This window comes from Enoplosus armatus, chromosome 12 (genome assembly GCF_043641665.1).
Source record: "Enoplosus armatus isolate fEnoArm2 chromosome 12, fEnoArm2.hap1, whole genome shotgun sequence".
NCBI lineage: Eukaryota > Metazoa > Chordata > Actinopteri > Centrarchiformes > Enoplosidae > Enoplosus > Enoplosus armatus.
The window spans coordinates 1,878,236-1,900,355 of NC_092191.1; the positions used below are offsets into that span (position 1 = coordinate 1,878,236).

At 40.8% G+C, this 22,120-nt stretch overlaps 2 protein-coding genes and 1 pseudogene across 2 annotated transcripts; all 3 read left to right on the forward strand.

Moving 5' to 3' along the window:
• The first annotated feature begins 1,505 nt into the window (after positions 1-1,505).
• Positions 1,506-7,981, forward strand: LOC139294241 (high-affinity choline transporter 1-like). The gene is made up of 8 exons (XM_070916092.1): positions 1,506-1,689; positions 2,155-2,268; positions 3,261-3,416; positions 3,891-4,039; positions 4,672-4,815; positions 6,224-6,377; positions 6,710-6,927; positions 7,099-7,981. The coding sequence occupies exons 1-8, from the start codon at positions 1,506-1,508 to the stop codon at positions 7,651-7,653; spliced, it is 1,674 nt and encodes a 557-aa protein (XP_070772193.1). The 3' UTR covers positions 7,654-7,981.
• A 2,471-nt stretch (positions 7,982-10,452) lies between these two features.
• Positions 10,453-12,881, forward strand: LOC139294245 (G-protein coupled receptor 4-like). The gene is made up of 3 exons (XM_070916096.1): positions 10,453-10,647; positions 11,854-12,038; positions 12,148-12,881. The coding sequence occupies exons 1-3, from the start codon at positions 10,453-10,455 to the stop codon at positions 12,647-12,649; spliced, it is 882 nt and encodes a 293-aa protein (XP_070772197.1). The 3' UTR covers positions 12,650-12,881.
• Positions 12,882-18,425: 5,544 nt separating this feature from the next.
• Positions 18,426-20,562, forward strand: LOC139294156 (G-protein coupled receptor 4-like; annotated as a pseudogene).
• Positions 20,563-22,120: the final 1,558 nt, after the last annotated feature.

Consider the following 22,120-nt stretch of genomic DNA (forward strand, 5'->3'; position numbering starts at 1 on the left):
TCGACACGTGGCCCCACTCTGTAGTTGCTAATTATATATAGCGTATATATATATATATATATATATATGTCTTATCTTTAGTTTTCATGCTTTGTTATGTAAGTAGTAGAGGCTGATAATAAGGTCATTTAAAGACGGTGTTCTTACGGCATACTTCCTTTAGCTGCTGTGACACTAGATTTCTCTGCCAGGGATCCATAAAATGCATCTTTTTATTTTTCTCAGCAGAAAATGGAGCTTTTGGAGGAATATGACGTGAGCCTGTCCAGACACCGACTGACCACGTGTTGGCTGTGATGCACAGTTTTGTTATTTGCCATCCGAAAGAGGACAACGAAGAGGAAATTCAACTGTTCTTACGATAATTGTCTGAAAAGTTAATAATAATAATAATAATAATAGTTCAATCTAAAAAAAGATAATTAAAATTATTATTAGTTGTAGTTTTATGTCTCACATACTGTGAATTTGTACCGAATCAAAAAAACTAAAATGTTGAGCCATGTTCATGCATTGAATGTTCAAAATGGTTAATTGACTAATCTAACAAATAATATATCAATATATATATCAAACGATACTGTACTTATTACTGTGTTATGTGTGGTCATTTAGTGCCGCCCTAATCATCAGAAAAGAAACATTCCTCGTAGAAAGCGACTTGAGAATTTTGTTGAATCTTCTGTTTGTTTAATTCAGCCTGAAATCAACACTAAGTTTTCTTCAAGTTACAAGAAGCATCAGGCCTCGCAGCACTGCAGGCACACAAAGAAACGTTTCAGGTATGACTTTAGAAGGGAGGCGTATGCAAACGCAGCCCCCAGGCCAACACTGACACAAAGAGTGGCAGCTTGCTGTTTGAGTGCTGCTGATTTAAGGGTTACCGGCTGCTTTTAACCCTTTATAGGCAGGATTACTACAGTAAGGTAGGCTACAGAACTTTCCTAGACAGTGGGATGTCTCCATGTCCTTATCTGCATTTGGAGTCTTATTTAAAGTGGGAAAGCAGAAAACAAATATCATTATCATGTTTTCAACCTTAATCCATTTAGTGTGGATACTGATGAAAAGTTGTATTGATGTGATACAACCATTTTTGAGATTTGGGGGCATTTTGTAATTTAGGGATTAAAACAAATGAGAACTTTTTCAAGCACAACCTTAAAATGTTGTGGTTGATGATATGCTTTGTTTTAAAAGACCTTTTGTACATTGTCATTTCCTTTAACATGGAAATTAGAGTCTTCAAGATAATAAGAGAAGTCTATGGGACTCCCCAAATGCAAATGAATGGCTATTCAACCTGACTTTGGTCCTACTGACTGTATCCTGGAGAAAATACATGAAAATGCAGTTTAGCCTGAGGCCTCTCCGGCTGCCACACCCTCCACTCACCCTCCACTTAGCCAACACGCAGACACTCAGTCAGTTATTCCGGTTGAGCGAGTGCCAAATACAACCTGCATACTGCACTGTGTGCTCTGCACCGCTCCTGCACCGTCAGCATGGCTCTCAACGTCCCGGGACTGGTGGTCACCCTCATATTCTACCTGCTGGTGCTCGGGATCGGCATCTGGGCTTCCATCAAATCCAAAAGGGATGAAAACAGGACGCAGGCTAACCATGCAGACATGGCTCTGCTGGGGGACAGAAAGATCAGCTTGGTCGTGGGCATCTTCACCACAACCGGTGAGTTTGTTTTTGTGCAGCACTGCAGCAGCTGCTGCAACCTGCAGGTTAGAGATCTGACATTTGAATTGCACCATCACAGGATGGTTTTGATAGAGTCTCTCTTTTACTGACTTAAAACAGAATATGTTTTCTTTTAGACATTTTCCAAATTGTAGATTTTTTTTTGTGGGCTATGTTTGTTAATACGTGTATATTGTGTTTATTTTCGTATTTTGTGAGGCAAGGTGGATATATTGTTGGATATCTACTGTAAACAGTATGTCGGCTGTTAAAAGCTGGTGGTATACATATTGGAAAGTTTGGTTTGGAGTTAATGTGTCTGAATAATCCCGTGATTGATGGGTCATGTAAATGACCGGACAGAATGTCAAGCCACCAGTTATTTCTATTGTGTTGTCACACCCTTGTGAATAAATGATTGGTTGGTGCACACTCAGCGCTCTGTGTGCATGCTCCATACAGCTACCTGGGTTGGCGGGACCTTCATCATCGGCACAGCTGAGACGGTGTACGATCCAAAGCTGGGACTGATTTGGGCTGTGATGCCGTTAGCAGCAACGTTGGCTTTCACTCTTGGTAAGATTCTCATTTTCTTAAAAAACTTTTCTTATACTTTAAAGCTGGAGTGGTAGACTTTTAAATATAAATGAAGGTCCGTTACATTCAAGCGGTTGCCAAGCGGTAGTGATGCGTTTTACATCAACCAGCAATGATTGGTTTGCCAGAGCTGAATGGGGCAACAACCATGGCGACGGAGTGGGCTACCGCCATGGCTACAGCAGAGCCATGTAGAGACATGAGTCGCATCAAGGAAGTTCAAAATGTTTGATCATCACGTGATTCACGTAGACTTCAGATAGTTCAAGAAGTTCCTTGCGGGAAATTAGAATGCGTAAATATAATATATCCATGGTCAATACAGAGTGACACAAGTGCGATTTTTAATAATTAGTTAGACAACTCTCTCTCTACAGGGCTCTGGGCTCCAGCTTTAACTGTCACTTCAACTCCTTTCAGCACTTACACATAAATGACACTTCGCCTCCTCTCAGAGGCACACACACTTTCTACAGTTCCACTCATTATGACACCTCAACTTCTTTAAAAGCTTCAGCTTAAGCATTTAAACAACAAATCTAATAGATTTAATGGATTTCCCAGAGGTTTTTTCCATCTTAAAAATTTCAAGTTATCAACATTTTTGTTTCCATTTGCAACGTGAGTTAAGTTCAACATCCATTTTTTCAGAATATTTATCCTTTTGTAGTTTTCTTAGTTACATCAGGACACCATGTTGTGCATTACAAATGCTTAATAAATACACTTTTTCAAGTTTCTTTTGTTCTTTTTTTCTCTGTTCTGTATTTACTGTCTATGTTGGGTTTAAAGTGTTGAGCAGCATCAATTTCATGGAAAATTTCAGTTTCTAGAAAACAGTGACGCTTTAATGGTGACCTCATACTGTGGATATACACAAAAAACCTGCCCACTGAAGCCATAGCAGATTATTAAGTAACCCCATCCATCTACCCATAATTTCAAATCAATCTTCTACATTTCTTTTAAAGGTGGTCTTTTCTTTGCTGAGCCGATGAGAGACCAGAAGTACGTGACCATGATGGATCCTTTCCAGATCAAGTACGGAAACGGACTGAGTGGACTTCTGTCCGTGGCACCGCTCATGTCAGAAATTATTTGGGTGACATCCACGCTGATAAGCTTGGGTAACAATTTATCAAACTTCATCTTCAGCTGTGTAAACGTGTGTGTGTCTGTGTATCTATGTGTGAACTATTTGTGATTGTTGACTTCCTCATACAAAATGCTGCAGTACTTTCTCTTACTTTCCTCTCTTGACGGCCGTGTTCGTTTGTGTAATGCAGCTTCGGTAGGTTCGTTATTGTTCTGTAATGTTCGTTTCCATTATGGTGGTTCTCACAATGCGTTTGATCAAAGCTTTTCACTTGTATTATTTCTGAGCCATTAGTAACGTTAACCGATTATTCATTTTAGATTGGAGCAGCTGGCTCTGCATATTTTATAACTGATGCATCGATGCAGTTAATTAATTGTTGCACTCCAACAAATGATCCTGATCTATGATATCTTAGCGTGGTTGCTTGAACGTGTCTCCATATGTGTGTGTATACTATTTGTGTGTTTTAAGCGTGCATGGCAACTGCATGTGTGTTTCATAGGAGTAACCATGAGTGTGATCCTGGATTTGTCATACGCGGTGTGCATCTGGATCTCTGCTGCTGTGGCCATCACCTACACCCTGCTGGGAGGTCTCTACTCTGTTGCTTACACAGATGTCATACAGCTCACTCTCATCTTTATTACCTCGGTAATTTGGTCAACCACATCTGAGTTTGTTTTGATTAACAGAAGTTAGAATGGATTCCAACGTTGACCCGCTGTCATGTCAAAACACATCAGAAACACCTCAAACCACTAATCATGTTCTCTGCCATTTGACCTGTATGTCAATCATCATTCCTGTAAAACTAAACACAATCCCATCAGCCTCAGCTGTACTTTGTTTTTAGAGCTAATGAGGAAATGCTACCATGCTGATATGCTAAACTATGTGAAAATGGTAAACATTCTACCTGCTAAACAGGAATATTAGCATTTTCACTGTGAGTAAGTTGACATGCTGACATTTAGCTAAAAACTGGCTTCACAGAGCTGCTAGCACGGCTGTTAGATTGTGAGGTATCTGTGTTAAATGGCCACCCATATAATTCGTCACAAATAACCTTTTCTTTGTCATTTTGTTGTTTATGTGTTGACATGCAAAATCAAAGAAGCAGAGGCTGAAATGTCCTGAATGTTGCTCTCTTGTACGGTGTAGAAGTTTCAGTTGAACATTTCTTTATTGAGACATATAGATTAATAAATAAATTAAATAAATTAATTATAGTATATAGTGTATATTGCCCATTGTATTAATGGTGTATCCCTCCCTCTCCTCAGTGGCTGTGCGCCCCTTTCATCTTGATGAGTCCTGCCTCCGTTGACATCACCACCACATCTTTCAACCACACCTTCCAGGCTCCCTGGGTCGGCACTCTGACTGCAGACAGAGCCTGGAGGTGGATCGATATCTTTCTACTACTGGTAAGGTGATGAAAAGCGTTTGATGCTTTGAGGCTGATCAAGACTCATAACATAAACAAAAAGAGCTCGATTTGAAGAGAGATGTGGAAGCAGAGGAAAAAGGTGACTCGCAAAACGAAAGAAAGCGCACAGAATAATTGGTTGTGTTCTCATTTAACGTGATAGTTAAATCGTTACATTGCGATGGAGCAAAAGTTCAGGTTAAACCAGATTCAACTTTTTGTCAGACGTTCATGTTCTTTATAAAAGTACTTTTGGATTTTGAAAACTTTTAATTTAAAGAAAGGAAAAGGCATTACTGAGCAACAAAGTGCTTTGCTCAAAGAATCTTTGATCGTCGATTAAAAGGAAAGTCATTACTCATTTTTCATCAGTTTATCTGGATTTCCTCTTTCAGACAGACGATTCATGTGCTGCAGAGTTTCCAGTTTGCAAGTCTTGTTTTAAGTTATGACATTGATCAATACAGGTATTTTATGTCTGATCATTTGGTCTTTGGACAAATTCTGCTGGTACTGCAACATTTTAAAAATGACATTTGTTTTGATTTCCACACGCATTGTGCAGTGGTTCAAATTTATGTTCAGACTTATTATTGTAATTACAAATGTTGGTGTGATTTGTAATCACGTGTAGACCTCCGGTGTTCCTCTGCTCAGTCTTCTATGTGCTCTGCATGCTGTGGAGCAGCTTTAGGGAACGTTTGACTGTATTTAATAAAAGATGGTGGCATGTGTAACTGTGGAATGAGTGGAGGAAAAGGTCTGACAGGTTTTGCTTTTTATGTATTAACTTACAGGCTCACCTCACCTTTATTTATTCAGGGGGGAGTTTCACTGAGAGCAATGCTCTTTTTTTCACATTCACACGGTTACACATTGGCCACCACTGCTTGTCCTTACAGTCCAAGTCCACCTGAAATTAAATTGCAGATTTTAGTCTGCTACAGCAGAAATGTCTGCCATGGTCTCCTTTGAGAAAAAGGGAAAAAATAATTATATTTTTTGGTTTCATGATGGCGCTCTGTATATTTGCATTAATTTGTATAGGCCTTTTTCACAGCAGACATTTTGGCTTATCATAGCAGGAAAAGCACAGGTGGAACCACTAACATTAATGATGGGTCCCTGTGAGCCAGCATGTACAATACCAAACCTGGAACTGGTTCATCTAAATACAGCCATCACTATTAATTATTAATTATTTTTGAGTGCAAAAAGGGATGACAAAATGTGAGAAAAATGTGGACTTTAAAACATGTGGTGGCTGATGATTTAAGGTTATTTTTGTCTATATTATTTACTGTGTAATATGGATGTTTGTGGATGATTACAGGTAACTACTGTACCTTTATTTTCAATATTCATGAATCTCTCTGTCCTTACGGTTATTTCGCTTTCCCTCCTAGAGTATAGGAGACCTCGGTTTCCAGGACTTCCACCAGAGGACATTATCAGCCTCTTCCTCTGCCACAGCCAAGTTGCGATGTTACGCTGCAGCATTTCTCATCCCCACGTTTGGAATTCCTCCTGTGCTCATCGGGGCAGTGGCTGCATCAACGGGTAAAGCAGTAGTGTTAAACACCTGTCAACTTGACATTTAAACTTGATTTGTATTTTATCCAAAATAGACGGAATGAAAATAGGTGCAACCAGAAGAACAAGGTCAGTGAGCATGTTGTAGGTAGCTGTAGCTGTCGTCATATCCATAATATCCTTCTCACATACTTTGTGGCTCTGCCCACATGTTAGTATTTTAGAAATACTTCACAGTGTATGACAGTAACTATTCCTGTACTGTGACAATGTTTTGACAGTATTTCTTTCCCACTGATTTGGAAGTAACGCACCTAACATGCCAGACTGATTAATCCTGTACCTCTTCTGTTTCTTAGACTGGAACAAGACCTCGTATGGTTCTCCGCCTCCGTTTGAACGAGGTCAGGCAGGTCTGATTTTACCCCTCTCCCTGCAACACCTGACCCCACCCTACATCTCCGTCATCGGCATTGGAGCTGTGGCCGCAGCGGTGATGTCATCAACTGACTCCGCCCTGCTGTCTGCAGCCTCCATCTTCTCCTCAAATATCTACAAGAAGATCCTGAGGACCAAGGTAAAGGTGGAGAAAGGAGGGTAAAAGGTGGATGGTCACCAGGCGTGCCCACACAAATCCACCACTGAACGGATGGAAATGTTGCCATCTGTCTCTGTTTGTTTTCCTAATAATAATACTGCTAATTAACTGCTGCTTACTTTATTATCTTCCTCTTTCTTTTCACTCTAGGCATCAGAGAACGAGATCCGGTGGGTGATTCGTATTGCTGTGGTTTTATTTGGCCTGGCCGGTACATCGCTCACCTTCCTGCACACAGGTGTTATGGCCTTCTGGGTCCTGGGTGGAGAAATTGCCTACATTATGATGTTCCCGCAGCTGGTCTGCGTGCTCTTCTTCAACATCTCCAATGGATACGGTGCCACTGTGGGCTTCCTGGTGGGCGGGGGTTTAAGACTTTTGTGTGGAGAGCCCTTGTTAGGGCTACCTCCTGTCATCCATTTCCCAGGATGCACCCTTGAAGACGGGGTTTATGTTCAGTATTCCCCTATCAGGACCATCTGTATGCTGGTGGCTTTTGCCACCATATTGCTGGTCTCCTACCTGGCTTCTCTGCTCTTCACCAAAGGACTGATAGCTGAGAAGTGGGACGTGTTTGAAGTTAAAGTCCAGCACCCACCACAAACACAAACAACAACAGATGGTGCTAGCAGCAATGAAAATTACAGCACGCAACCTCTGTGTATGAATGGTGGAGTCTCTCCAGTGACGGAATCAACTTGTTAAATCATCATACTGTATCAATAATATGACACTTAACACGGTATTACCTCTCCTAACAACCCATACCTCATTTAGACTTTATTAAAAAATAACATGATGCAACAATGGACCCCATGAATCATTTGGAGAACTAGAAGGTGAACTTTATTGTGTCTTGTGGAGAACGATCAGGGTGAAAAGAAAAGAAAATTGTGTGAAAAAAACCTGTGTCAAATACTTCCTCAGCCTCTCGTATAAAGTCAGTCAGTCCTAATGGGGAAGGTATGCACAATTTTACAATTTTATCAATAAAATTATTATTGTAACAGAACGGGAGAGCTGTGTAACTGCATCTGAACCATTAAGATACATTAAAAAACGCTGACTGGTGGTATGACGGCTGCATAACTACTGAGGCACACAGACAAATCTCCACACACATAAAAAGACAGCCAACTGAGAGGCCTGCCTGAGTGGTAAACGCTGATTCTGTATTTCCAGCAAAATAGCAAAATACTTCTCATGACTTTTCAGGGACACATTTCTATCTAAATACGCATTCAGATTTGTCTACATATTTACAAACCTCAGCATCATTGCAACATTGACTACAGATTGAATGTTTTCACACTTTTACAAATCTGATTACGCAGACTCGGATTGAGACACAGTTACACAACCCTCCACTCACATTCTTAAATAGTTCTGCTGCAATAATGGCCCCATAACAAGCTGTCTGATTAGAATTAACAGGCTTCGGCTATGGAAGCAGAAATAATCTAGTTAAGGGGTTTTATTACACAGCTAACAACAATCTAACAACGTGTAGAGGGATAAAAGCACTCACACTCACCAGCAACATTCAGTTTCCGACCGATCTACACCTACAAATGGACTTTTCTGTCTCTCCAGACAGTCTAATCTAATATACAAAGTATCTAAAATTAGCTCCACACTGACAAACTACAACATTAAAATACACATTACATGTATATGTTAGTGATAAAACCAGAATATAATATTCTATAATAATAAAACACTTTGAAAGGAGCCATTCTGCATGATGAGTACTTTTACTTTTGATTCTTTGGGTATATTTGGCTGATAACACTTTACTTACTTTTACTTGAAATGGAATATTTTTAGACTATGGTATTTCTACTTTCAGCGAAGTAAAGGATCTGAGTACTTTCCAAATAGCAGTAACACCATCTATTCTGTTGTCTGGGACTCGAGGGTTATTCCATAAAGGAGTGTGTTTAAACAGAACGTTACGTAGTCCCGATAGCTTGTGGCTTTCCTGCCAACATTCAGATGTATAGCACACAATCTATTTTTTGGAAGCTTGTGCAAATTGTTTAATGAGCCTCTAAATGGGATTGATCGTAAAGGGACAGGTTAACCATCTGTCCTTCTTTAGTTACCCAGGTTGGACTTGTGGCGTCCTTTTGGAGCCAGGACCATACAGCCTGCAGTTGCGATGGCAGATAATGTATATAATGCCACAGTTATTTTTGGTGTTTAGGATGTGATCTGATGTGTTATATGTATTATGTAATGTATTATATTTTGATAAACTGCTCAGATGTTTTTTTTAATATAAAAAAATGTGTCCTATTTCTGTGATGCATAATTTACATATTCGTGCCACTTTGTCTTCCTTAGACGAGCAGGTGTAGATTATCATCAACGTACTGCATGTTGTCATTCACTATATTTACTGAAGGCTGTTTGGATGCAGAGGACAACACATCAGACTCTGGTGTCGGGAACTCATTCAGGAGAGGTCTTGCAGCTTTCAAAGGTAAATGTTGTCTTATTGTATTTATATGTAGAGTTCATTAAAAACATAAAAGAATTGCAAACAGTCACAAAAATGAAAATGCAAAGTGTAACAAGCAGACAGCTTTGGACTGAAGGTGGACACAATACTGCGATTAATGTTAATTAATGTTTTATTTCATTTGAGTTTTTTTCACTCTCTTCCCTTAAATGACAAGTATGATTGTGTAACAAAGACAACATTTTGACAAAATAGCTAAAAAGCATGCAAAAAAGATGCAGTATTTTAAATGAATTAAAATAAGGTGAAGAAAGAATGAAAGAAAATGAGAGCGTGCATAATTAAGTATGAAATCAATAAATAAGAAATTAGTACAGTTGTTCAGACATTTCAGGGACGGAGTCCATATATCTACAACATACTGACAAATTCTTCTTCTTCCTCTATTATTGTTGTTGTTGTTGTTATTATTGTTATTATTGTTATTATTATTATTATTATTATTCTGTCTATTGTTCTGACCCAACATCAATCGACTGGGAGGTATTTATAGTAATATTTGCATTTTCACAGGAAATGATGACAGCTGAGATATGAAAAAGAGTTCTGTGACAATGTGACTGTTGATGAAAAGTCTCTCAGCAGGACAGAGTTATGTAACCCAAGACAGGTTACAGCCACTTAATGATGTTTTAATGAAACAAGAACATGAATCATTGTTTCTCAGTCAGTTCTGAACAAAACATATTAACTTCCAAGTCTCAGTTGTAGTTAGTTAGTTAGCGTTTTGGGGCCATTTTAGCCGTCATTGACAAGAGACAGAAGAGACGGACAGGACATGAGGACAGAGAGAGATGGGGATGATATGTAACAAAGGTCCCTGGAACATTGTCATGCTAAAATGTTTAATGCTTTATTGCAGAATAATGTAAGAATCAGCATTAACAAGGGAGAGTGCACTCTCTATGTTCGGTAGATATTTAAAAACTTGCTGCCTTTTAATAACGTGATCTCTCAAACAACAGGTTTCACTCTGAAGAATGGAAGATTCCTACAATAACTTCACTTCACAGGGCCAAAGCTACAATTACAGCAACATGACCCACGACTATGATTATGGCAGCCTGCTTGAGTATTATACAAAAGTTCTATTCATCGTCTATGTGATGAAATGCATATTCATTTGTATCGGCCTTCCTTTAACCCTCACGGCCATCTGTGCTCTTTATTCTATGGTATGTACATTGTGATTTTTTTTTTTTACTGTATTGAAAAAAGACGCTGCCACAGTATTTTTACTGCATGTGTCTGTCTGTCTGTAAAGGATCTGGATCTGACTTGGGGGCTAGGTGTCAGGGGGCTGGGACGAAGGGTTGTAATGACCTATAAACAGGAATCATTTACTCCATGATTCAAATTGACATGGAGCTGATTGGACCCTAAACACATGCAGTTTACATGTGCGGCTCCGTTCCAGCCTCCTCTTGAGGTTAACGGCACCATTTAGTTACAACTTGAAGAAAGACATAAAATAGTCAATATGTGCAGCATTATTTGGGCTCATTATTTGGAGTTTCCATTAAAAAACTATCAATAAATGACATTTTATAGACATTCATGGTCCCCAGAGGATGAAGCCTGATGACCTTGTTCATCCACTGACTTTTCCTTTGGCACCAACATGAGGTTGATTTGATGTTTTTTGGCTTTTGACAACTATTGAATGGATTGCCACAAACATGATACAGACATTCATGGTGCCCAGAGGTTGAAACTCTCGTGATCACCTAACTTTTCATTTAGCGCCGTCATCAGGTCAAAAATGTAAATATGTAAACATGCAACGTTGATGGTCAAGTCCAAATTCAAGATTAATGAACACAAAGCAAAACTCCCTCTCCACTATTGGCTTGAATTACAGTAATCAAATATTGTTTTCATTGTCTCCTTTTTGTTTATAATAATTGTTTTTTAGTTATATGTAAGCTTATATTTAATGTACACTACTTTTCCCCACCACAAACTTCCTTGTGGCTCTTGTCAATGGCCGATGTTTACACCTGGTCTCCAGAGGCGGAGAATGTTCCTGCAGACTGACGGCTGAAAAATTGCTTGACCTCAGTAAATCCAGTGGAATACATAATTAACCTCTGTTACATGTCTATTATTTGCGTGATCCTCCCTGAAACTCACATGCAACGAGGAGAGAGGCGCACCTTGCAAACACAAACTGGTGCAAAAGCTGCAGTAAATCTGACCCTTAGTCTTGTTACTGCAGTGATTGGCCAGCGTGTCATATCTGACAAATGAGAGAGATGAAAACAAGTATGAATGGCTCTGACTGCAATTGCTGGGCAGAACAAGATGACATATTTGGGAGGAGGTGGAGTTCAGAACATGTTTACAACTGCTTGTTGACTTTTACCAATGTTTTCTTGCAGGTGCAAAATGATCATGTTGCTCCGATCTACGTCATCAACCTTTTTCTTTCCGACATCATCCAGCTCTGCCACATGATCTTTGAGGTGGCAGCACCTCAGGAATGGCAATATGGCATCTTTGTCCATATTTACATGTGTGGTTTGATGTCCAGTGTTGGCTTCATGCTGTGTGTCGCCCTGGAAAGGTAGCGATCTGTCTGTCCAGTATGTGTGCAGCTACTTCTGTGTCTGACCATCATGTTATTATATAACTCTGAAGCTCTTTAGAGACTAAGTGTCCATCTTGTGTTACAGGTATTTGCTCATCGCCCACCCACTGTGGTACCGCTTCAGACGATCCATCAAGATGTCTGTGGTGGTCTGTGTCGTGGTCTGGGCCATTCCTCCTTTTTTTCAAATCGCTTCCCTTCTTGAAGTTGATTCCATGGCCTTAAGCATCATGCTCATCCTCCTCTTCCTCCTCCCCCTCCCACTGTTCATATTCTTCCTGTGTGGGACCATCAGAGCCCTGTCTGCTTCCATCTCGGTCCCCTCTGACGAAAAGAGACGAATTGTGGGAATTTTGGTCCTGGTGCTGCTTATTTACACGGTGCTGTTCCTGCCCTTTGCCATTATGTTCCTGATAGAGGAATACAACTTTGCCTTAAACATCCTGTCTGTCATTTTTATTAAATTTAGTCCTCTTGCAGACTTATTGCTGTATGTTTTCTTGAGGAAAGGGGCCGTAGACAAGCTTTTGGCCTCTGTGTGTTGCTGCAGAACGGACAGCGATGATATCAACACACCAACAGTGTGAATGATGACAACATGCACACAGTCGGCTTCATGTAGGCAGAGAAACAGGGAGAGAGAGAAAGGAGAAATGTAGGCCAACAGAAAGGATAGAGACAAGACACATTCTGTCATCTGCTGATACGATTTCCAATACGACACCTGACTGTAGATAAAAGGAAGCATTGTTCACACTCTGCTGTGGGAGCACTGGTTGCTGGGAAATGTTTGGGCAGACTTGGTTCACTGAGATGGCTTCAACTAATGTAAATAAAATATGTTTTTTACTGGTTATTTAGCTGTAAGATGACGTCTGTTATTATCATCCTTTCATCACAGAACCAGATATTATGTTTTGATTAACTGAGCTCATTATAGCCGCCACGCTGTCTTATTCCTAAATCTTTATTTTGAATGTTGTTTGTATGTTTAACTCAGGGAGACCATCTTAACAACTTTTTAGGACAACTGATGTATGCCTTTCCAAAACTGTATTTGTTATGCTTTCTTTTTGCCATTTCATATACAAATAATCAACTAAACGACATACTATTTCTTTAGATTTGTTTAATATAATTATTTCATATTTAATATTTTGGGTGTTTTAGTGGTAGACATGTTTGCCTTTGGGGTGTGATTCAGGTATTTTGCAGCAGCTGTTGTGTGCTTTGTAACATGGAAAAAATGTTTCACAATATATGTCATTTTATATGAAATTGTGCATTTTCTGGAAATTCAATAAATAATCTGCTTCTAGACATTAATGGGAATGTCTGCCTTTCACTAACTGACTGAATGAAGTTTAACCCTACCTGTTCTTGTTTTTCCATACTTTGAGAAGCAGACACAGTAAAACAGGAAGCTGCTGCAGAGGAGCACTGACCTTTCTGAAAAGTTCAGAGACAAAGAAGACAGAGCGCCGGGTGCAGCGCCTTTTCGCATACGCTCTCTCCTCACTGGGAACGATTGAAAAAAGAAAAAAAAACACTATGTGGCCTCAGGCCCTTTGTCACTTTTTACATATAAAATGATGTATGACGTGATGCAGTACTATACGACTAATCTAATATACAAAGTATCTAAAATTAGCTCCACACTGACAAACTACAACATGAAAATACACATTACATGTATTTGTTAGTGATAAAACCAGAATATAATAGTCTATAATAATAAAACACTTTGAAAGGAGCCATTCTGCATGATGAGTACTTTTACTTTTGATTCTTTGGGTATATTTGGCTGATAACACTTTACTTACTTTTACTTGAAATGGAATATTTTTAGACTATGGTATTTCTACTTTCAGCGAAGTAAAGGATCTGAGTACTTTCCAAATAGCAGTAACACCATCTATTCTGTTGTCTGGGACTCGAGGGTTATTCCATAAAGGAGTGTGTTTAAACAGAACGTTACGTAGTCCCGATAGCTTGTGGCTTTCCTGCCAACATTCAGATGTATAGCACACAATCTATTTTTTGGAAGCTTGTGCAAATTGTTTAATGAGCCTCTAAATGGGATTGATCGTAAAGGGACAGGTTAACCATCTGTCCTTCTTTAGTTACCCAGGTTGGACTTGTGGCAGCCTTTTGGAGCCAGGACCATACAGCCTGCAGTTGCGATGGCAGATAATGTATATAATGCCACAGTTATTTTTGGTGTTTAGGATGTGATCTGATGTGTTATATGTATTATGTAATGTATTATATTTTGATAAACTGCTCATATGTTTTTTTTAATATAAAAAAAATGTGTTCTATTTCTGTGATGCATAATTTACATATTCGTGCCACTTTGTCTTCCTTAGACGAGCAGGTGTAGATTATCATCAACGTACTGCATGTTGTCATTCACTATATTTACTGAAGGCTGTTTGGATGCAGAGGACAACACATCAGACTCTGGTGTCGGGAACTCATTCAGGAGAGGTCTTGCAGCTTTCAAAGGTAAATGTTGTCTTATTGTATTTATATGTAGAGTTCATTAAAAACATAACAGAATTGCAAACAGTCACAAAAATGAAAATGCAAAGTGTAACAAGCAGACAGCTTTGGACTGAAGGTGGACAGAATACTGCGATTAATGTTAATTAATGTTTTATTTCATTTGAGTTTTTTTCACTCTCTTCCTTTAAATGACAAGTATGATTGTGTAACAAAGACAACATTTTGACAAAATAGCTAAAAAGCATGCAAAAAAGATGCAGTATTTTAAATGAATTAAAATAAGGTGAAGAAAGAATGAAAGAAAATGAGAGCGTGCATAATTAAGTATGAAATCAATAAATAAGAAATTAGTACAGTTGTTCAGACATTTCAGGGACGGAGTCCATATATCTACAACATACTGACAAAGGCTTCTTTTTTTTTTTACAAATTCCTCTTCTTCTTCTTCTTCTTCTTCTTCTTCTTCTTCTTCTATTATAATTATTATTGTTGTTGTTGTTGTTGTTGTTATTATTGTTATTATTATTATTATTATTCTGTCTATTGTTCTGACCCAACATCAATCGACTGGGAGGTATTTATAGTAATATTTGCATTTTCACAGGAAATGATGACAGCTGAGATATGAAAAAGAGTTCTGTGACAATGTGAGTGTTGATGAAAAGTCTCTCACACCCTCTCACTCTGACACCACCATCAGAGAGTCCAGCTCCACCCCCCACAACGTCACTGGCCTTGCGGATCAGTTTGTTGAGTCTGTTGGAGTCCGCCACCCTCAGCCTGCTGCCCCAGCATGCAACAGCATGAGAGGATAGCACTGGCCACCACAGACTCATAGAACATCCTCAGCATAGTCCGGCAGATGTTGAAGGACCTCAGCCGCCTCAGAAAATAGAGACGGCTCCGGCCCTTCCTGTAGAGGGCGTTAGTTGTCTTTACCCAGTCCAGTTTATTGTCAATGTCAATCCTCTACAATGTCCACACTGGCCCCCTGGATGGAAACAGGGGTCATCGGCGCCTTGTTCCTCTTCAGATCAACAGTCAGTTCCTTTGTCTTTGTCACGTTGAGCTGTCGATGGTTCTGCTCTTACCATGTGACAAAGTAGTCCACAGCAGCCCTGTACTCCTCCTCATCACCCTCACTGATACATCCAACTATTGTTGAGTCATCAGAAACCTTCTGAAGATGGCAGGTCTCAGTGCAGTAGCTGAAGTCTGTGGTGTAGACGGTGAAGAGGGAGGGAGAGAGGACAGTCCCCGGTGTTGTTGACCACTCTGTCTGACACACAGTGTTGTAATACTGTGGTCTGCCAGTCAGGTAGTTGACAATCCAGGACACGAGGGGGGCATCCACCTGCATCTCCGTCAGCTTCTCACCCAGTAGAGCCGGACGGATGGTGTTGAACGCACTGGAGAAGTCAAAAAACATGACTCTCACAGTGCTCGCCGGCTTATCCAGGTGGGCGTAGACGCGGTTGAACAGGTAGATGATGGCATCCTCCACTCCAATTCGGGGCTGGTAGGCGAACTGAAGGGGGTCCGAGTGTGGCTTGACCAAGGGCCGGAGCTCCTCCAGGACGAGTCTCTCCAGGGTCTTCATGATGTGGGAGGTCAGTGCCACGGGTCTGTAGTCCTTGGAGCCACTGGGTCGTGGCGTCTTCGGCACAGGAACGAGGCAGGATGTCTTCCACAGCACGGGGACCCTCTGGAGACTCAGGCTCATGTTGAAGACATGGTGAAGTACTCCACATAGCTGGGGGGCACAGGCTTTAAGCACCCTGGGGCTGACACCATCAGGGCCTGCAGCCTTGCTGGAGTGGAGTCTCATCAGCTGTCTTCTAACATGGTCGGCAGTGAAGCACATTGTAGAGGTGACCGGTGGGGGAGGGGTGGAGTCATCAGGTTGAAGAGTGCCGTCAGCCTGGGGACTGGGGAACGAGGTGTGAGGAAAGCTCTCACAGGGGGGTGGGGGGCTGTGAGGAGCAGGAGGGGGAGGGGGGAGAGGAAAAGGTGAAGGTTGGAGGCAGACAGCAGAAGAGTCATGGGGGGGTTGAGCAGGGCTCACAGTGTCAAATCTGTAGAAAAACAGATTCAGTTCGTTGGCCCGGTCCACACTGCCTTCAGCTCCTCTGTTGGTCGGCCTGTAACCCGTGATGGTCCTCATTCCACTCCAGACCTCTCTGGTGTTGTTCTTCCTCCTGTACTTCTCCTTGGCCTCCCTGATCTTCACCTTCAGTTCCCCCTGGATCGTTCTCACCTCGTCTCTGTTGCCAGCTCTGAAGGCCCTCTTCTTTTCATTCAGGATGGCCTTGATGTCCTTTGTCACCCATGGCTTGTTGTTTGAATAACAATGGACAGTCCTTGCTGGGACAGTGGAGTCCACACAGAAGTTGATGTAGTCTGTGATGCACTCTGTGAGCCCATCAATGTCCTCTCCATGCGGCTCACAGAGCGCCTGCCAGTCAGTCACCTCAAAACATCCCTGAAGTGTCTCATAAGCCTCCTCCGACCATCTCCTCACTGTCCTCGTGGTTGCAGGCAGGCTCTTGACTAGAGGCACATAACAGGAGTTGAGGTGCACTAGGTGGTGGTCTGACCTCCCCAGAGGGGGGAGGGGGGAGGAGCTGTATGCATCCTTTACGTTAGCATACAGCAAGTCCAGGGTCCTCTCCTCTCTAGTGGGACAGCTCACACACTGAGTGAAGGTGGGAAGTGTCCTAGCCATGGTGACGTGGTTGAAGTCACGAAATAGCAATGAGTGCATTCGGGTGTTGAGTCTGTAGACGGGCTATGGCGGCGTGAATGACGTCACACGCCGGGGGTGTAAACAGTCACAACAATGGCATGTGAGAATTCCCTGGGCAAATAGTAAGGTCTGAGTCCAACAGTCAACAGTTCAATGTCCGGGCGACAGACACGATCCTTGATGGTGATGTGGGAAGGATTGCACCACGAGTTGAATGGCAAGCCCCCCTCCTTTACGCTTACCGCCGTCGATGGAGACGTTGTCGTCGGGAATGTCCTGGTGCAGCCATGTCTCCGTAAAGCACATTAAACAACACTCCCGGTACTCCCTCTGACTCCTGGCCAGCGCCGCCAGCTCGTCCATCTTGTTTGCCAGCGATCTCACGTTGCCCATGATGAGAGAGGGGAGACACGGCTTATATCTCCTCTTCTCCAGAAGCTTCTGCTGTCTCGACCCACCTTTCTTCCCTCGTCGCTTCGTTCCCCCTCTGCGTCCTGTGTTTTTCTCCAGATTTCAGCGGGGATCTCTGATGATATGGTCTCCAAGCCGGCCGTCTTCAGAGCGATCAGCTGATCTCTGGAGTAAACAAAGCTGCCCAGAAGTTGCTGCGCGACCGTCCGATGTTTGAATGAAAGTAATTCCAGAGTGAAAAAAAGAGGGCGCAACTTCACAAGTCAGTATCTTAAAAAGTATTGAGTTAAATAAAAGGAATAAAGGAGAAAAGTAAGAAAAAACAAGAAAACAAACAGGAGCGACTGTAACAGGCTGCATGCGCGGAGAGAGAAGTTTTAAGCCACAGTTTTTCGTGGAACTCTGTGAACTGTTTTAATGTGTCAGTCTCCAACACGCCTATTGATTTACAGCACAAGTGAGTCATCAAAACGGCAAGTTTGATGTGCACATAAAAACGAGGGTTTCTGTGGTTATATTGCAACAGTCTGGTGCTGGTTACACAAAATTTAACCGGCAGATCTGCACTGCGTAATGCATCTTTGCATCTGTCTACGTTTTGCTCTCTTCCTTAGAAGAGGAGGTGTCGATTATCAGGAACCTACTGCTTGTTATCAGACTGTTTGGATGCAGAGCTCGAAGCATCAGACGTCGGTGTAGGGAACTCAATCAGGTGAGGTATTGCAGCTTTCAAAGGTAAATTTGTCTTTTTCTTAAAGATAAAAGAGTCATGAAAGTGAATATGGCTGAATATTTATATGAATGATAAAACTGAAAAGACGCAGCATTTTTTTATTTGATTGTGGATATACTATATTGTATTTGCTACTCACAGCTTCAGTGATATCACTGAACAATGTTACATAGATATTAAAAAGCGTGCTGCCTTTTAATAACCTGATCTCTCAAACAACAGGTTTCACTCTGAAGAATGGCAAGTTTCTACAACTTCACCTCACAGGACAAAAGCTATAATCACAACTTCTCCACCTTCAACCACGAAGATTATGACAAATTTCTCAAGCTCTTTGCTTATCACCAAAAAGTTCAATTCATCGTGCATGTGGTGACATGCATAATCATTTGTATCGGCCTTCCTTTGACACTCTTGGCCATCTATGCCCTTTATTCTATGGTATGTACATTATGATTTCTATATTTATTGTACGTGTTATGTGTCCGTCTGTAAAGGATCTGACCCTGGATCCAACATGAGGTTGATGTTTTTGATTTTTAATGAAATGTCTTGATAACTAATAGATGGATTGCCATAAATAAAGATGCACACATTCATGGTGTCCAGAGGTTGAATCATAATAACTCTGGTGATCATCAGGTCAACAATGTTAATTTGTCTAATAATTTGATTTATGATTAAATACAGACTTTACCATCAGCCTCAGCTGTACTTCATGTTCAGTGCTAATTAGCACTGACATGCTAAACTATGATGGCAAACATGACCTGCTTAACATCAGCATGGTAACATGACTGTCATTGTGAGCAACTTAATATTTAGCTCAAACATGTACAAGTGCAGCTCGTTAGTTATATGTGAACTTATATTTAATGCATGTTTCTTTTCCCCACCACAAACCTCCCTGTGGCTCTTTTCCTGCAGGTGCGAAAGGATCATGTTGCTCCGATCTACGTCATCAACCTTCTCATTTCCGACCTCATTCAGCTCTGCTTCATGATCGCTGAGGTGGCACGGCCTGAGATTTGGAATATACATTACATCTCCTATAACATTTACTACTTTGGTGTGATTGCCAGTGTTTGCTTCATGGTGTGTGTCGCCCTGGAAAGGTAGCTTGTCCAGTATGTGTGTAGCTACTTCTGTGTCTGACCATCATATTACTATATAACTCTGAAGCTCTTTAGAGACTAAGTGTCCATCTTGTATTACAGGTATTTGCTCATCACCCGCCCACTGTGGTACCGCTTCAGACGATCCATCAAGATTTCTGTGATGGTCTGTGTCATGGTCTGGACCATTCCTCTTGTTTATCTCCTCACTTTCTTTTTCTGGGATGATTTAAACGCCACAGAAATCATCTCTGCCGTCTTTTTCCTCCTCCCCCTCCCACTGTTCATATTCTTCCTGTGTGGGACCATCAGAGCCCTGTCTGCTTCCGTCTCGGTCCCCTCTGACGAAAAGAGACGGATTGTGGGAATTTTGGTCCTGGTGCTGCTTATTTACACGCTGCTGTTCCTGCCCATTGCCATTACCTACGTCAGCTATAACTACACCCTCACCAACCTGTCTTTTGTGTCTCTTAAATTGAGTCCTCTTGCAGACTTATTGCTGTATGTTTTCATGAGGAAAGGGGCCGTAGACAAGCTTTTGGCCTCTGTGTGTTGCTGCAGAACGGACAGCGATGATATCAACACACCAACAGTGTGAATGATGACAACATGCACACAGTCGGCTTCATGTAGGCAGAGAAACAGGGAGAGAGAGAAAGGAGAAATGTAGGCCAACAGAAAGGATAGAGACAAGACACATTCTGTCATCTGCTGATACGATTTCCAATACGACACCTGACTGTAGATAAAAGGAAGCATTGTTCACACTCTGCTGTGGGAGCACTGGTTGCTGGGAAATGTTTGGGCAGACTTGGTTCACTGAGATGGCTTCAACTTCAACCTTGTAAATAAAATATGTTGTTTGGTCCCTCATAACCATTTTCATTTCGTTGTTTACTTTTTCTTAGTTACAACTGATGTATGCCTATCCAAAACTGTATTTGTTGTGCTTTTTGTATTATATTTTGTACAAATGATAAACTAAACCACACACCATGTGTTTATCTTTGTTTTATTTTTGGTGTTTTATCTCTGCTGTTTGAGAAATCTCTATTGTCTATATCAACATAAAGTCAAACCCGACCTGGGAGCCATTTTCAGTTTTTCTCAAATGACCAAATTATGTTTTCTCATAACTCTTAAAGTTCTTAGACTTTTTTAGACAATAATTTGGGTCTGAAATGATAAAGTGTGACAGGGACAGTCGCAATAAGATGTTTTTAACATAAATTTGTTAAAGCCTACTGTATGTTTCCCCTTTTTAAACTCTACCTGATTACCAACTGAGATCTAATAAGTAAAAAGTATATCTCCTAAACTTTCGCACTATTTATTTAAATACCTTGGCTTTCTGCAGGATGACACTTGGTGAACTACAAAAATGGATTTTCAGAAGATAACGTGATTTCTAAAAGCAAAAAGTTATTTCTAAGGTATTTGATGAGCTGTATAAAATAAAAATCCATTTACACCAACATACAGTCCTAATTCAAAGTAGTTAAGACTGTAACAGTTCTGCTTGAGTATCTGGTGTAGTTTACATTCACATTTACATGTATTCATTTGGGAGACGCATTTGTGTAAATTGACTTATGAATGAGGTGCATTGAGGAGTTTTATCCTTCCCTACATTTGTCCATACTTTGAGAAGCAGACACGGTAAAACAGGATTGCAAGTGAAATGTATAGCATTCCTCCTTTTGATGAATATACTGGTGTAGAGGCAATGGTGAAGTCACTTTATGGATAGACAGTATATTTAATGCTAACAATTATAACAAGGACAAGAGGTCCAAAATGGCCATCAGAATGAAAAATGCAGGAAGATGTTTTGTTAAAATAACATATCTCTTGATGATTATGTCTGTCTTACTGGTGTACTACGCATACGCATTGTAAATGTCTGTTTTCCCTTTTTAAGTGCTGTGTGTTGAATTCAGGGTATTATTGCTTTGCTTTCACTCAGTCCTCCCTCATAAAATGAATGGTGAAAAGGTTCTGTGCATTTTCAGTGCAAATATCAGAGGAAGACAAGGACGTGATGAAACCTAATCAACTACATCTTTATAGCAGGAAATGCACATAATATTTAACAAGCACAATTTGATATCTGTTCAGAAGACGAAGACGTAGATTAACAGGCAGCACTGTGTGTTATTACTAATATCATGTGTTGTGGGCTCAGCAACAACATTAATGCTGAATAGGTTGTAGGGTTAGTGTCTAAAAATTAAGTTGCTTTTCTTCCTTGATGCTGTAGCATGCACATCTGCTCCGTAAATGACCCCATACTCTTTGAGGTGAAATCACAAACCAGAGAGAGAAAGTTATGTTTTGGTTTCATGATGGCACCCCCTACCTTTGCATTCATTTACCACTAGTAAATACCACTAGAATACCATTAGTTCTTAGAGATGGAGAGATGGATGGATTGTTTCCATACAGTCAAATCTTTGCATTAAGCAGTGACATCAGTGTTTTATGTTTTTTCATAAGGGGACAGTCACACAAACTAACAGCTAAACAGCAGCCTGCTACACAAAGC

Coding starts and splice junctions, on each gene's coding strand:
- LOC139294241 (XM_070916092.1), top strand. CDS start 1,506: ATGGCTCTCAACGTCCCGGGACTGGTGGTCACCCTCATATTCTACCTG. Junction 1,690..2,154: donor GGGCATCTTCACCACAACCG/GTGAGTTTGTTT, acceptor TGCTCCATACAG/CTACCTGGGTTGGCGGGACC. Junction 6,928..7,098: donor AGAAGATCCTGAGGACCAAG/GTAAAGGTGGAG, acceptor TTTTCACTCTAG/GCATCAGAGAACGAGATCCG.
- LOC139294245 (XM_070916096.1), top strand. CDS start 10,453: ATGGAAGATTCCTACAATAACTTCACTTCACAGGGCCAAAGCTACAAT. Junction 10,648..11,853: donor TCTGTGCTCTTTATTCTATG/GTATGTACATTG, acceptor GTTTTCTTGCAG/GTGCAAAATGATCATGTTGC. Junction 12,039..12,147: donor CTGTGTGTCGCCCTGGAAAG/GTAGCGATCTGT, acceptor CTTGTGTTACAG/GTATTTGCTCATCGCCCACC.